General features: G+C 43.0%; 1 protein-coding gene across 2 annotated transcripts in view; it reads right to left on the minus strand.

Moving 5' to 3' along the window:
• Positions 1-281: 281 nt before the first annotated feature.
• Positions 282-15,310, minus strand: part of VPS39 (VPS39 subunit of HOPS complex) — a 45,733-nt gene continuing 30,704 nt past the window's right edge. For both annotated transcript variants that reach the window (XM_065404462.1, XM_065404463.1), the window contains 10 exons: positions 13,627-13,700; positions 12,817-12,915; positions 12,399-12,516; positions 10,134-10,262; positions 9,419-9,521; positions 6,520-6,565; positions 5,774-5,923; positions 5,436-5,570; positions 5,046-5,137; positions 282-2,497 (listed from right to left, as the gene is read on the minus strand). In XM_065404462.1, coding sequence (XP_065260534.1) covers positions 2,422-2,497; positions 5,046-5,137; positions 5,436-5,570; positions 5,774-5,923; positions 6,520-6,565; positions 9,419-9,521; positions 10,134-10,262; positions 12,399-12,516; positions 12,817-12,915; positions 13,627-13,700 — 1,022 coding nt within the window. In that variant the 3' untranslated portion in view covers positions 282-2,421. The remainder of the gene's footprint in view (positions 2,498-5,045; positions 5,138-5,435; positions 5,571-5,773; positions 5,924-6,519; positions 6,566-9,418; positions 9,522-10,133; positions 10,263-12,398; positions 12,517-12,816; positions 12,916-13,626; positions 13,701-15,310) is intronic.

A 15,310-nucleotide genomic window follows, 5' to 3' on the forward strand; every position in this document is an offset into this window, starting at 1 on the left:
AAACATTCAAGTGAATAGTAGAGCCTCAGCTCTCTAGATGGTGCTCAAGTTCAGGAACCAACAGGCAAGAAAGATGGGCCTTGGCCCAGGTTTTTAAAAACAGGATAGTGCCACCTGCATTATTTTCAGTAACATGAAATGACTTCAGAAGACTAATAGCAGGTAAATAGGAATAATACTGGGGATCTCAACTGTGTGTCACTGACTCTTATAGGAGCAAAGGAAAGAAAATATGTAAATCCAGAGCAGCTCAGCTACTCATCCACACAATAAAATGAACAGACTGGTTCACAATATTTATTATTACAATATATTGCTTTAAACAAAACTTCCATATGGCTAGTAAATCTAAACCATGGGATGAGAACAGACAGCAGAATTGTAGCGCAAACCACACCTCTGCAAATGTATGCAAAAAAGCTGAACAGAGGCACATAAGCATCACTGTGAAAGAAGAGTACATTACAGACCCCAACTGTGAGAGAGTGCAGATTTACTGGCAGCAGATAGTCTGAATTACCTATCCTCCTTACCAATATCAGAAAGGTCTTGACTTCTGTATGCAAAAACTGTAGGGCCTTAATAGATACCCTTCTTTCACTGTCAACTCCCAAAACATCTTCCTCTTGTACCTGAACTAGTAGATAAACACTATAAAGAATATGTGCAAATTGAATACAAGCATGTATTAGGTTCTCTTGTTCAAATAGAAAGTTAAAAAAGTAACTCCATCTCAGCACAGGAACTCCCCTAACCTCTACAGAAAGGCACCACCAGCAGTATTACCCAAGACATCCAAGGTTATTGGCAACCATAGCCTTGAAACAAAAAACGATGGCAGAAGGAGCAGGCTACATAACCAGGGTATGTGAAGGTGAGGTAGGATCAATTATATCCTACAGAAGACCTGTTGCTAAAAGTGTTTAAAAAAAGGACTTAAACATGTAAACAGTGAAATTCAATGACATTCTGGGCAGATGGGTTTGTTTTTAAAATTTATTTTCTCAACTCCTTGTTTGGGGAGTATGATAGATTTTAAAAGAAAATGTGTATAATAATTGTGTGCCATGTTCCATATCATTTAATACTTAATTATAGAAGTATGGCTAAACTGGGATGTTATTACCCACATTCAATTACACTGAACCATGTGCTACTGCTGCCTTTATTCACTGCTGCTCAAATTCTTTGTACAGTAAGTGAACATGCAAGTACCCTTATATCAACTTCGTTACAGATTAAAGTTCATGGAAAAATAAGACAAAAGTATTACAGACTATGAAGAAGTATACTGAATCCAGTTTTGTGTATTTAGAATCCTCAGGCCAAAGTAAAAATAAAAAAAACAACAATACCAGCCTGGGCAGAAGGGAGTTGATCTACAGCCCTCAGAGACATCGAAATGCAGTCTATATTTTACTTTAATGCTGGAGAGAGAACTAGAGACTGAAGAGCTATTTACATGCATAGGGATCTCAAATGTGCTCTAGAAGCTCAAGCAAGAGATACATTTCAGTCCCTGTCAAAAGTGTTACTTTTAGGGAGTGTTCTTTTTGGTACAAGTGCAAGTGAGAGCTTCCCTTCTTCAGATAGTTGTTGCTGCTTCTCAAAAGCATCCACTCATGTTGGAAGTGACTGTACACAGTGCAAACAGTGTGTGAGCTAATTCATATTTACATACCTCTAACAAACTAAAGTCAAAAAAGGGGAAAATAAATGCTTACCAGTGAAGCCTATAGTGTGTGACTAACTCCTGTGGAACTTCTGTGTATCAGAAGGGGAGTTGATAAGCACTCTTGGCATCAAAGATAAAAGTTCCTTTGTTCAACATCTAGTTATTCCCAACATTGGGAGAAAGGTGAAGTCAGACACAATTGTTCAAGTATCAGGCACAAGAGCCTCTCATCCCCTTGCTTACTCCCTCCCTCCCCCAACTTGGTGGATAAACGTAGATTTCAATACAGTGTTAATACAGTTGCAGTGACTTTTCAAGGATTTTGCCTTTTGAGGAATATTAGAGTGAGCCACAAACAAGGTCAGATCAAGAAGTTTTTACCTGAATAGAAATTTTTTTTTTTTTACTTTAAAACATGCCCTCATTGGTAAACACCATAGAAGTGTTCGGAAACTAGGCTGCAAGGTTTGGAGTGCAATACAAGCTCATTGCTGATCAATTTTCCATTCTTCCTCATCTTGGTGTGTTAAGAGGCAGCTAAAAAGTCAATTTTCGAACAAGTCAGTACTGCCAAGTTGTAGGTAGAGTCATTCCAGAGACACGCTGGGTACAAGCTATTTGTAAGAAGTTCCTAGCAACATGCCTCAAAACTCCAGAGCATCAACTTTTCCTAAACAAGTCTTCACTTCTGTATTTCATGCGAGTTTTGTGGCTAATGCAGTCCATCTAATGTATGGCAACATGTTTCAGGTGTCTGCCGTACTGACTTCTTTGGAGCAGAAGTAGTGCACAACTACTGCATTAGGGTATCGGGCAAATGCACTGTAAAGAAACAGAATAGCACACAAGATCAAATGTCAGTATAATCAATACACAGTTTTCCCTGTTCACTATACAAGTTTGATTTTTGTTACAGTCAGAAAAATGACTACATAAGACTGCTACTTTCTTAATGAAGAGAATTCCTGACTAAGTTTCAATTATAGCATCAGTTTTATTGGTGATGTCCCAAGCAAAGAACTTAGCTGGACTTGGCAGCAGCGTGACTCAAAAATGCTAGTTAGCCAAGTTTGATTTGGAAGTAATTGCTATACAAACATGGAACCACAAAGTGCAATTTTAACATGATCACTTTTCTAAGTCTGGCATGATCCAAATGACCAACTTGCCCAAAATGAAGCACATAGTATATACTAACTGTAGAGGGGTGGCTACCCGCTCCAGCCCTGGCACAGTTAAAACCAGCCCTGGGAGAGGGCTGGAGGGCTGGGAGAACAGCCCAAGCTGAGTGGGAAGCAGGCTCAGCTGGGGCCATGCCCCAATCAGGGCCCAGCTGGCCCTATAAAGGCTTGAACCAGGAGCTCAAGCAGATTGTGTCTCTCTCTGCGTTCAGAGAGAGAAGGGCCTGGCTGCACGGAGCTTAACCAAGTGCCTAGAGTAGAGCAGGGCTGGGGAAAGGCCAAGGGAGCCTGGGAGCTCCGGCCTAGGAAAGCCCCAGGCTGCAGGCCTAGGGTAAGGCCAAGGGGGCACTTGGGTTGCAGGAGGCAACCCACGGGTAGGCAAGGTAGAAGCAGCAGGTCCAAACCCCCCTTGCCTGTGATGAGTGACTGATCACTGGGGCAGACTGCAGTGTAACGGGGGCTAAGTGATGACTGGCAGTAGCTAAGACTGAGGTGAGGTGGGGATAGGGGGTGGGGGTTCCCCTGGGAAGGGAGACCCTGAAATTGGAGGTTACTGCAAGGGCAGCACCCCAGAGAAAGGGGCACCGGGGTCCTGGGAGGGACACGGGGCCAGCGGTAGGGCGGATCACCAGCCTGCAGAGGGTGCGCCGACGGCTGGAGAGCTAATTCCCAACAGAGACCAGCAGGAGGCGCTGCAGGGGTGAATCCTGCACGCTTACACTAACCCTACCTTCACCCAGTACTTCAAGATCATACTTAACAGGGAAAACTGGATCAATGCATACCAATAATTCAGTGCTCTCAGAGACAACTAACTGTGCTCATTAAAGCAGCAAGCAGAGAGAGATCTATTCCCCACCAGATTCTGAATATCAGTCATGTTTTAGAGGAGATTAATCCCACCACCAGTAACAGTAGCTAAAGGTTGTTAGGTGATATACAAGATTTAGTTTGGAGCTGACGCACTGAACTGGGTGAGAGAAGGAAACATCAAAGTCTCTGCTCCACATCAGCCTGATTTCTTCCTGAAAACTCCAGGGATGAAAATGGTGGAAGGAGAATAATTATCGGAAGTTTTGACACAAATAAAACCATTGCTGCTGCTCAGATGTATTAACGTCATTGGCACATAAGGTGCAGGTTGATTTTGGAGGCACAAAGTAGCCATCACCACACTTAAGGTTTCAGATTTACAAAGCCTTTATATTATATACATTATACTTTCAAAACTGAGAGACCACCTATAAAGATTTATATAAAGAAGCCATGTGCAAAACCAGGAGGCTGGTTTTGTGTATGGGATGTTTAGATGGGCTTGTTACTGGGCTGTGGACCTTTTTTCTTCTAGAAGCAGATGTGACTAGCAATCGCTTCCCCTGCCCTTAATCTCGCGGTGGCGTCCTTGTTACCTAAATAGAGAGTAGATGGATGGATGGGGGAGGGGAATTGTTTCTTGCCCTGGTGGTTGCTGGCGGGAATGATTCCAGCTACATAGTGCAGGCTGTTGGTGCAATGGAGGGAGGGATAGCTCAGTGGTTTGAGCACTGGCCTGCTAAACCCAGGGTTGAGAGTTCAATCCTTGAGGGGACCACTGAGGATCTGAGGCAAAATCAGTACTTGGTCCTGCTAGTGAAGGCAGGGGGCTGGACTCCATGACCTTTCAAGGGCCCTTCCAGTTCTAGGAGATATCTCCATTAATTAAATTAACCCCAATGAGAGCCACTCCACATGGACCCAATTGTACCTGTTTACAAAGAGCTTTCAGATTCCAGGATGGAAAACAACTTTTTATAGTGCTTATCATCCACTCTGCACAGAGTTCTGAGCTCTGTAGACAACATCTCAGGTGATGTCAGCATATCAACTACTTGCTCCATCAATCTTGGAAGAAAAGCCTCATGAAACTTGAAATTGCTTTACTGTGTCTATGCTGGAGGCTTGACAATCCAAGAGAAGTTATTTTGCAGTTCATTTTTTTTCGTCATAGGCATCAAGAGGTTTGGCATTTTTTCCAGCCACTCTGCTAAGATTACAGTTTCCAATTCATTGTACACTTCTGAAAGTTCTCCCTCAGTTGTTTGCTCCTGGATTTACACATACTTACTGCTCTGCAAAAATAAGCCAGACTAATTTGTTTTTGTACCACAAGCCTCTTTAGGAAGAATGCTCTCCTAGGAAGTATTACTCACCTGTTTCCTATCTTCTTTTTACACACAGTGCACACTTTTTCCTCTGTGATGATACACTTCACCTGCTGATGCAAAATCCTCTCCTCCTGAACCTTTAGGAGAATGGAAACATGGTAAGCAATGTAATGCTACACCTCAGCCACCTTTCTAGTCTGAATAGACAGAAGGATAGTATTTTTAACTACCTTTAGTTTCCCTCTATCCTGAAATGCCAGAGTTATGATTTGCTGATTAGTGTGCATTTAGTAATCTTGGCTACACTACACCACCATCTAGAGGACAAGTTTCCTGTACTGGTAATGAAGAGCTCAATTTTTTACCGTCTTTCCATTTAACAGAACTTTTGAAAATCCACTCTGATAAATGAGGATGAAAGAGGTGGGTACAAACCCTCAGGAATTCTGCATGGAGAAGATTTTTGAGTACTTGGTTGAATCTCTTCTTCTGGGCATTTTCTTCAAGGACTTTTTCTAGGAAGATTCGAATCTCACTAATTTGAGTATTTGCTGGGAGCAGGTTTATAGCCTAGAAGGGACAAGGACAAGTTGTAAGAAAGACGAAGGGGTATGGTAGGAAAAAGAAAAAAATGAATCTCAGTCCCATTTATTTTTGGTCCAGATACTTTTAGGATCTGCTCCCAGGGCCTACCCTTAACTCCTGTGTTTTTCATTGTAATTCAAGATATAGCAACTATCCATACCACCACCTATAAAGGAAGGAATCCTTACCTTGGTAGTATCTAATTTGCTGTGGTGCAATTCTAAAACCTGCAGGGCAGCCTGGAGATTGGCTTGAGGCTCCAACAGTTCCATCTTGATTGGCCCCAGGCAATGAACACTAGGTGGGGATAGATACATCCGGAGCAGAGACAGATACACCTGTTTCACACAATAAAGACTGAAGTATAGCAAACAAACAGACACCACTGAACTCTAATTCAGCAATACACAATGGCATTGGCAAGTAGGGATTTTGATACAGATTTAAAATCTATTAGCGTTAAGCAGCTTGTCTCCTGAACAAGTTTGTGCATTGATTAATTTCCAAGCCTTCAGCACAGAACAAGTTTTAGATATTAAAAATTTGAACCTCCTTATTCTACAGCTCTGTTGCGTGTATTCAGACTCATCTGTTGTCTTTAGTAAGTAGCAAGTTTTACTACTTTTTATTCTTGTTAGCAGCATCAACACAGCCCAGAGGGACAGAGCTGGATTCTATTCCTACTTGTAAAACAGAATTGTTGGCCAATGAAAAAGTTCAGCCATTTCCTACAACCCAGCAACATTCCAAACAGGAGAGAAGTTGTGGAAAATGTACAAGTTCCTCAATAGTAGAAGATGATACAGAGGACCCTGCCCCTGAGAAGTTCTGAGCAAACATAGGTCTACTTTAAATTGGCTGAATATGGAGACAATAGTTATAATTCATGTATCACTCACATCAACAACAAGAATATGGACATAAAGCTACTCACATCTTTGTTGCCATCTTTGCTTCTGTCATAGTGTTTATGGCAGTACCTACAACAGACGTGAAATGAATGAAATGTGGGACTGTCTTGTAAACCAATAAATCCACACAAGCTATAAGTATTAACAGTTTGGACAGCCTCAGCAATACAGAACATGTACTAAAAGTAGAGCAGAGCATTTACGAGGGGCACTTTTCATTCTCAACTATGTGGTGCTGGTAAAAAGGGGAGATTTTAAAACTTTTTAAAAATACTTGTCTCAGTCCAAGATATTTAAATTTGAAATAGACAGTGAATTGAGTTCTGGGGTGTAAACAAACAGACAAAAACAAACATCTGAGAAACCTGACTTAGGTTGACTATCAATGCAGTCAAGGAAATAAACAGATAAATCCTGGGGTAACAGGCCAATGAATGGTAACAAAATTTAAAATATAAAAAAAGAGGTGCCTGATCAGCACACAGCAGGGTGAATGCCTCCCAACAGGGTTACCTGAAGAGGAAGGCACTAAGTTAGATTTAACAGCCCCCATGTCTAGCTACAGTAACTACAACGTTAAGTGAGGAATGCAATGTGAGGAATGAGTTCCTGAAAAATGCGACTTTAAGCGAAATGATGTTAAGCGAATCCAATTTCCCCATAAGAATTAATGTAAATACAGGGGATTAGGTTCCAGGGAATTTTTCTTCAACCAGACAAATTATATATATATATATATATATATATATATTATACACACACACACATATATATATATATACACACACACACACACACACAAATATATACACACACACACAAAGTTTTAAACAATTTAGTACTGGTACACAGCAATGATGATTGTGAAGCTTGGTTGAGGTGGTGAAGTCAGAGGGTGGGAAATTTCCCAGGGAATGCCTTACTGCTAAATGATGAACTAGCAATTGGCTGAGCCCTCAAGGATTAACTCATTGTTGTTATGTAGCCTCACACTCTACAAGGCAGCACGAATGGAGGGAAGGGAGACAGCATGGCAGACAGAGACACACACCGTGTGTGTGAGAGAGATGTGCATTGCCCCTTTAAGTACGCTGACCCCACTGTAAGTACACTGCCTTTTTAAGTAGATCAGCAAGTTGAGATGGCAGCTGCTGCCAGGAAGCTCCCTCCGTCCCGAGCCCTGTTGTGTCCCCCCACCGCTCTATGGAAGGTGGAGTAAACTGGATGCAGGAGCAGGGGGAAGAGGGACACCCTGACATTAGCCCTCTCTTCCCCCCCACCCTGCACAGCAAGCAGGAGGCTCCGGGGAGCAGCTCCAAGGCAGAGGGCAGGAGCAGCACATGGCAGTGGGGGGAGGGACAGCTGAACTGCCGGCAATTGGTAGCCTGCTGGGTGGCTGCCGCACAGGGAACTTAGGGGAGTGGGGAGCTGATGGGGGGGGGTGCCCATCCACCCTGGTTCCAAGCCCCCACCAGCTAGCTGCAATGGGCTGCTCTTCCAGCAAGCAGTGGACAAAGCAGGCGGCTGCCAAACAACGTTATAAGGGAGCACTGCACAACTTTAAATGAGCATGTTCCCTAACTGATCAGCAGAACAAAACAACGTTAACTGGGACGACTTTAAGTGAGGAGTACAAAGAAACCCTTTGAAGCACACCTGCCAATATCTAGGTGCTGGTTAGTTGTATTTTCACCCAAATGCTTTGAATTTGTTCAAAAATACAGAGAGGAATCAGCCATCGATTCCACCTAGTAGGAGCAGCTGCAGCAGCAGACAAAGCAGGGACTACTGCACGGGGGTGAGGGAGGGGGTAAAATGTGGCCCTAGCTGGGCCACCCCTTCCATAGCACCACCTGGACTCAAATGGGGACCTCTCCCTCACCAGGAGACCCCAGGGAAAAACTGCAGAGGAACGCTGCAAGGAACTACAGCCCACAGGAGCAACTGCAAAAGCAGCCAAGGCAGGGACCTTCAGTCATGCAGAGAACTTTCCACAGTTTTGACTGAAATTTCTCTGCCATGTGCTGATTGCCTGTTTGCTCCAGCCCTCCCACTTTCCCAGTCTCTTAACCTCAGTTTCACTCCATATCCGTCCCCCTCACCACCTTCCCTTTTCTTTTTATGCAACTTATCCGCCCCTCCCAACTAACCCCTCTCTCCTGCCTGCTGCCAAAAAAAAATGGTACTATTATGACAGTGCTTCCTCTGCTTGTGTTGTATGCTTTCCCCTAGCCTCTGTCTTGTCTATTTAGATTGTAAGATCAGAGCAGGGACTGTTCGCTGTTCTGTCTTTGTGAAGTGCTAGCACAATGGGGCCTCACTCTCAATTGGTTCTTAAGGCCCCATCATAATAAACATGCTGTTTAACTACCATCAACTACTAATGGAAAAGAATCTCCTTGCTAACATAGTTCCTTCTAATTAAGGAAGAATATTGCAGTAGAAGATTAATATGTCTACACCCTAATGAGAGCTGTTCATAGCTAAACAAAGAGAAAGCAACAAGTAATAATAGGGCACAAGCTAAGAGACAACAGGAAGTGCTTATATTACAGGGTGAAAAACTAAAAGCCTGTGAGCGACTGCTCTGCTATTCAAGACTGATGGGAGCCCAAGTAAAGAAACAGGTACTTGGCTTGAGGCACTGACAAATGCAACAGCATGGGAAGGCCAAGCCCCAAGAAATGCGGGGATGCTAGCTGTGTTCAGAAGGCGCACAGGGAGAATCCTAACTAACAAGCGTGGCAGGTATGAGAGATCAAAAAGGTTACAATACCTATCATGTTCTAAGTGCACATATAACATTTAACAACCCCACCCCACCCACAGAGACATGAAGCAGCAATGGTTGGAGAAGCTATTTAAAAAAAAAAAACAAAAAAAAAACCCTTGCAAAAAATGGACATTGAGGGAGAGGCTTACATTTCAGCCATTTTGGTATCCTTCAGAATGTGGACATAAATAATGAGGGCTTGTTCATGCTTCCCCATACGACCCAACAGCAGGGCACGTTCTTCTAGGAGGCCTAGAGGGGAACATAAAGGAATAATCAGGCCTGCCACAGAAAAGGGAATATTCAAGCTCCACTCCAAAACAGACCAAGGAACTGGATGGCATGGGGACAGGAGTGAAAAGCAGGAGAATAATATAAATTGTGGCATGAACAGAAGGTCAGAGACTACTAACTAGATGATCTATCGGTGGTGTCTGACCAGGTCAAACACTATCACTTTACTGGCTCCTGAACTATTTTTGTCAGTGCCCCCCACCACCTTTTTTATTGAACATGCTTGGGATTCTTAGCAATGCGCATAGGATGCTTCAAGGGCCATTATTGGTCTGGAGCAATCCAAGCTCATTTACAGGTTACAGTATAAATTTAAAAGAGAAGTCAGTCAGCAGCTCGTCTTATCCCATCACAGACCCAGAGGGGAATCCCACTATACCAGTCACAAAACCCAAACAGCCAACACTGGTGCATGCAACAATGATTGGCAACTACTGACCTAATAGTTCTTTTCCATTTCAGTTACTATAATTTTATAAACAGGAAGGCGAGCACAGAAAGATATTGCTGTGCAACATGAAACTAAATAGACCTGAAGCTGAAGGAAGCTAGAGCATGACTAGCACTCACCATCAAAGGGGAAATCACTGATGAGACGACTAGGTTCATAGCAGCTAGAAATCTCAAGAAAACAGAGCAGCTTTCTCCGATACTCCCCCAGGTCTCCTTCCTCCTCTCCAGCAGGCACTGGAATTTTATCTGTGAGGGGGAGAAAACTGTCAGAGTTAGTGTCATATGAGTTCTCCCACAGTAACATAAGGGAACAGGGAGACAGAGCATTTTCACCAAACTATTTTGCAAGAAGTCAAATGTTGTTTACAATACTCCATGCACTGGGGAACATGTGGAATAAAAGATGCACGAATAACTCTTAGGCCAGGTCTACACTACCGCGGTAGTTCGACAGCTGGCAATCGAAGTTCCGGGTTCGATTTATCGCGTCTGGTCTGGACGCGATAAATCGATCCCGGAAGCGCTCGCCGTCGACTGCGGTTCTCCAGCTCGGCGAGAGGAGTACCGCGGAGTCGACGGGGAGCCTGCCTGCCACGTGTGGACCGCGTCTGAACCGCGGTAAGTTCAAACTAAGGTATGTCGACTTCAGCTACGTTATTCACGTAGCTGAAGTTGCATACCTTAGTTCGAATTTGGGGGTTAGTGTAGACCAGGCCTAAGGGAGTTTCAGAGTAGCAGCCGTGTTAGTCTGTATCTGCAAAAAGAACATATATGCCATCATGTGCCAGCAATGCCCCTCTGCCATGTACATTGGCCAAACTGGACAGTCTCTACGCAAAAGAATAAATGGACACAAATCTGACATCAGGAATCATAACATTAAAAAACCAGTAGGAGAAACCTTCAACCTCTCTGGTCACTCAGTAACAGACTTAAAGGTGGCAATTTTGAAACAGAAAAGCTTCAAAAACAGATCCCAACGAGAAACTGCTGAGCTTGAATTAATATGCAAACTAGATACCATTAACTTGGGTTTGAATAGAGACTGGGACTGGCTGGGTCATTACACATATTGAATCTATTTCCCCATGTTAAGTATCCTCACACCTTCTTGTCAACTGTCTAAAATGGGCCATCTTGATTATTACTACAAAAGTTTTTTTTCCCTCCTGCTGATACTACCTCATCTTAATTAATTAGCCTCTTACAGTTGGTATGGCTACTTCCACCTTTTCATGTTCTCTGTAGGTATATATATTTCTTACTATATGTTCCATTCTATGCATCTGATGAAGTGGACTGTAGCCCACGAAAGCTTATGCTCAAATAAATTTGTTAGTCTCTAAGGTGCCACAAGTACTCCTGTTCTTCTTAGGGAGTTGGAGGACTATGGTCTCCTTTTTTGGACCACTTGATAATGAAGCAGAAAGCCTCTCTTTCCCAAACCCCAGAATTCAGGAAAGGGTAGTCTCAACTCCACACAACCATGAAAAGAAAAAAAAGTTTCTCATTGCTTCCTAGAATTTCCTTTAACACACAAAACTATAAGCTCCATGTAAGTTCACCACTATTGTACTCCCTTCATCCCATATTAGAAGCATGCTGTGCTCTTTTCCCTAGGAAGTGCACTAGCAAAGAGAACCTATAATTTAAATCATTAGTGACATGAATAATGGAGTGGACAGTTTGTTTATAAAATCTGTGGATGACACCAAGATGGGAGGGGTTGCAAGCATTTTGGAGGACAGGATTGGAATTCAGAAGGACCTGGATACATTGTAGAATTGGTCCCACACTTTAAGAATGATGTGGATAAATGGGAGAGTTCAGAGGAGAGCAACAAAAATGATAAAAGGTTTAGAAAACCTGACCTATGAGGAAAGCGTGTTTTGTCTTGAGAAAAGCAAACTGAGGGAGAGCCTGATAACAGTCATCAAGTATGTTAAGGTCTGTTATAAAGAGGATAACAACTGTTGTCCTCCCTTCAGTGGACACGGAGAAGTAGTAATGGGCTTAATCTGCAGCAAGGGAGATTTAGGCTAGATATTAGGAAAGCTTTTAGCTGTAAGAATAGTTAAGCACTGAAACAGGGTTCAAAAAAAAAAAAAAAAAAAAAAAAAAAAAAAAAAAAAAAAAAAAAAGGCAGTGGAAACCATCTTCGCAGGTTTTTAAAAACAGGTTAGACAAACGCCTATCAGGGATGATCTAGGTATACATGATCCTGCCTCAGCAAAGAGGATGGACCAGATAACCAGTTGAGGTCCATTTCACCCCTACATTTCCAAGAGACTTCTAAGGCAACGTCTAGCCAGTGTGCTCTGCAATCTCCCCTTCCTGTGTCACTGCCTGTTGCAAGGCAAGGCAGAGCATGATTAGAAGTACCTGCAGGGAAGGAGCTGAGATATTCCTTCATTAATCCCTGCACCTTCTCACAGTACAGCTGGATCAGACAATTGTGGAATTCTGAGCTCATCTCCTCCCAAACATGGATGATGTGTTCCTGTGAACATAAACACACAGTTCACAAGTTCATCAAAAAATGCTTCCTCTTCCTTCAGAAAGTGATTCAGTGCAGTCTATCAACAGTTCCATGCTTTTCTCCATTGACCACCACTTAGGAATGTCAAAAATGGCTCTCGAGTCCCACTCGCTTTTCACCTCCTAACAACTGTACATTTTGTTTATTTCGCCTCATGCTGAACTTAGTATTCGTCACAAAATTTCAGATTCAACACTCAAGAGCAGAAGCTTGATATAGACGTGTTAAATTAGCAGCACTTTTTTCACTACAAGTTCTTACCAGGTAAGGGATAGCCAGGCTTTTAAAGCTTTCTATCAAGAAGTTGAGTACTTTGTCTCGAGGCAAGGATTCTACTTCAGGAAGGTCTTCCGTAAATATCTGCCAAACAAAATTTCTATTCAGGGACTGATTTTTAAATGTAGAGTGTAATCTCATTCTTCTGAGGCATAGGGGTCAGAGGTATTGCAACACACAAGCCCTCAAATCAAATGTGGGAATTCTCTGAAGAATGACAGCAGATTCACCCACTTGGCGCTGCCTTGTATCTGGAATGAGCAGCAACACTCTCCATTGCTACCCTACGTATCACATACATCGCCTATTAAAAAGTGCACTTAAGCTTGTGTTCTACCACCAGAAGCTGCAGCAGAGAAGGAATGAAAAACAAGAGCATAAGTTATAGTTGGTATTTAAATATACCATATGAAACTGTGTGCAACTACAAAATACATCATTAATCGTAACATTACATAGGGCCCTTATTGCTGGTTACAGCAAAAGCCCCCTGTGCAGAGGGAACTGCATGGATGTGAAGCTTTAGTTGTAGTGAAACTATTTCCACATGCTCATCTTCAAGTAGAAGGCTATATAAGGAAACACGTAGGAATGCTCTATCTACCTCCTTCCATTACTAGAAAGATAATTTCTGCACTGAATGTAAGTGAAAAACTAGACATTGCACTGGAGTTCAATGGTAATAATTGGACTCCAATCTCTACCCAGGCTTCTGAGGACAAGGACAAACAACTGCTGCTATACTAATGGTATCAATAGCCAGACGAAAGATACATCTAATGTAGCAACTCTTACCTTCAAACCATCATCAGGAAAGTCTCTGAGCACCCATGTGGAATAGAGGAACACCAAGTGCAAGTTTTCTGTGCCTGGAACAAGAACCAAAGTAATAACACTCACCACTATCTGAATTACCAGTTCCTGCACAAGCAGTGATTTGCATAGTGAAATATTTTCACAAACCTGAGATGCTAGAAGTTTGATTTAAGAAAAAACAGAGCTTGAATTATAGAGAGCAAATTCTGTGCTATGGCCCCCGTTTGCTATTCAGCTAGCTCCCGCTTGAAAATCAAGTCAGCCAAATACTATGGTACCATTAGACTTATACAATCACAAGAAAAACAAGATCCAATGGCTGGAAACTGAAGTAACAAAATGTAGACAAATAAGATGCTCTTTTAAAATAAAACAGAGTAATTAACTATTGGAACAACTTGCCATGGATTGTGGAAGATTCTTCATCACTGGAAATTTTTAAATTTTTCTAAAAAAATATTGTCTACTTTAAACAGGAATTATTTCATGGAAGTCCTAAGACCTATGCTATATCAGACTAGATGGTCATAACGCTTCTGACCTTATAATCTCAGAGATGCCAACCTTGCTCTGAGTCTTAGGGATGTTTATGAAAAAAGTTAGGGAGGAATAGGGAAGTTGCTTGGACCTGTGCCAACTGCCAAAGTTGGGAAGCCAAATACAGACGGGAGTCTGGAGTAGCGCCTAAACGCATCTAATCCATATTAGAAGCGCTTCTGTGCATATCAGAGTAATAACAGTATTCAAGATGAAGTGACATTTAGTAACAACAAACATCAATAGCCACAACCAGGTCAAATCATGATTTTGGTGATATCCTCACTCATTTTTAAATCACCCACATCAGTCATATTGATTAACAGTAGTGGCTGCTGAACTTTGGGGCGAGTCACTGCAGCATACCAAAACACACAACCATGCCTGCTTCCTCCCATGGCAATATCCCGCCCATCAAAGGTGCAACCAGAATTTTCCTGAGGGGCAACCCCCCCTTCCCCCCCAGAGGCATGCACGTTTATATGAGGTTCCTTCCTTTGCATAGTCATGACTTCTTTCTCCCCCGTGCCTCCCCCTCAGAAACAGGGACCTCTGCCCCTACCTCCATCTGTGGCCAAGAGCTGCCCCCCTGGTTGCGTCCTTCCATCAAAACAGGCAGAAGGGGAATACTGGCCTTAAGAAAGCTGCCCTCTTACTCCGCCTGGGGCCCTTCATTACCTTGGCCAGCCCAGGCCTGGACCTCCTTCCCAGGATGATCCTCCTGTCATGTACCCTCTCTTCCTCTGCCTTCTTCTGCCCCTCTGGCTTCTCTCCCACAGACTGTGCAGTAAGGGTCAGCCAGAAAACAAGCCATTGTCAGGGGGTTTGGGGAGCAGATTCATTACCCAAGCCTCATGTTGCGTGTTGCACTTTAACGGCCCTATGCGGAATCCCCTGGCACATTCTAGGTACCCAGAGCGCATTACCATAACCCAACAGCACCCTAACCCATTCAAAATTGCCACGGTTTGCTTTCTATCAGGCCCTTACTGCACCACAGGGGTGCTGGAGCAGAAAGCCCCTTGCAGCCATGGCACTACTTGCGGTGTTCATCTGAAGTGGTGGTGAGTGACTGATGCTTGCACACACTTTATATGTTATACATATAAAAATGTGTGTGTTTGCA

This window comes from Emys orbicularis, chromosome 4, assembly GCF_028017835.1.
Source record: "Emys orbicularis isolate rEmyOrb1 chromosome 4, rEmyOrb1.hap1, whole genome shotgun sequence".
In the NCBI taxonomy this organism is placed as follows: Eukaryota; Metazoa; Chordata; order Testudines; family Emydidae; genus Emys; species Emys orbicularis.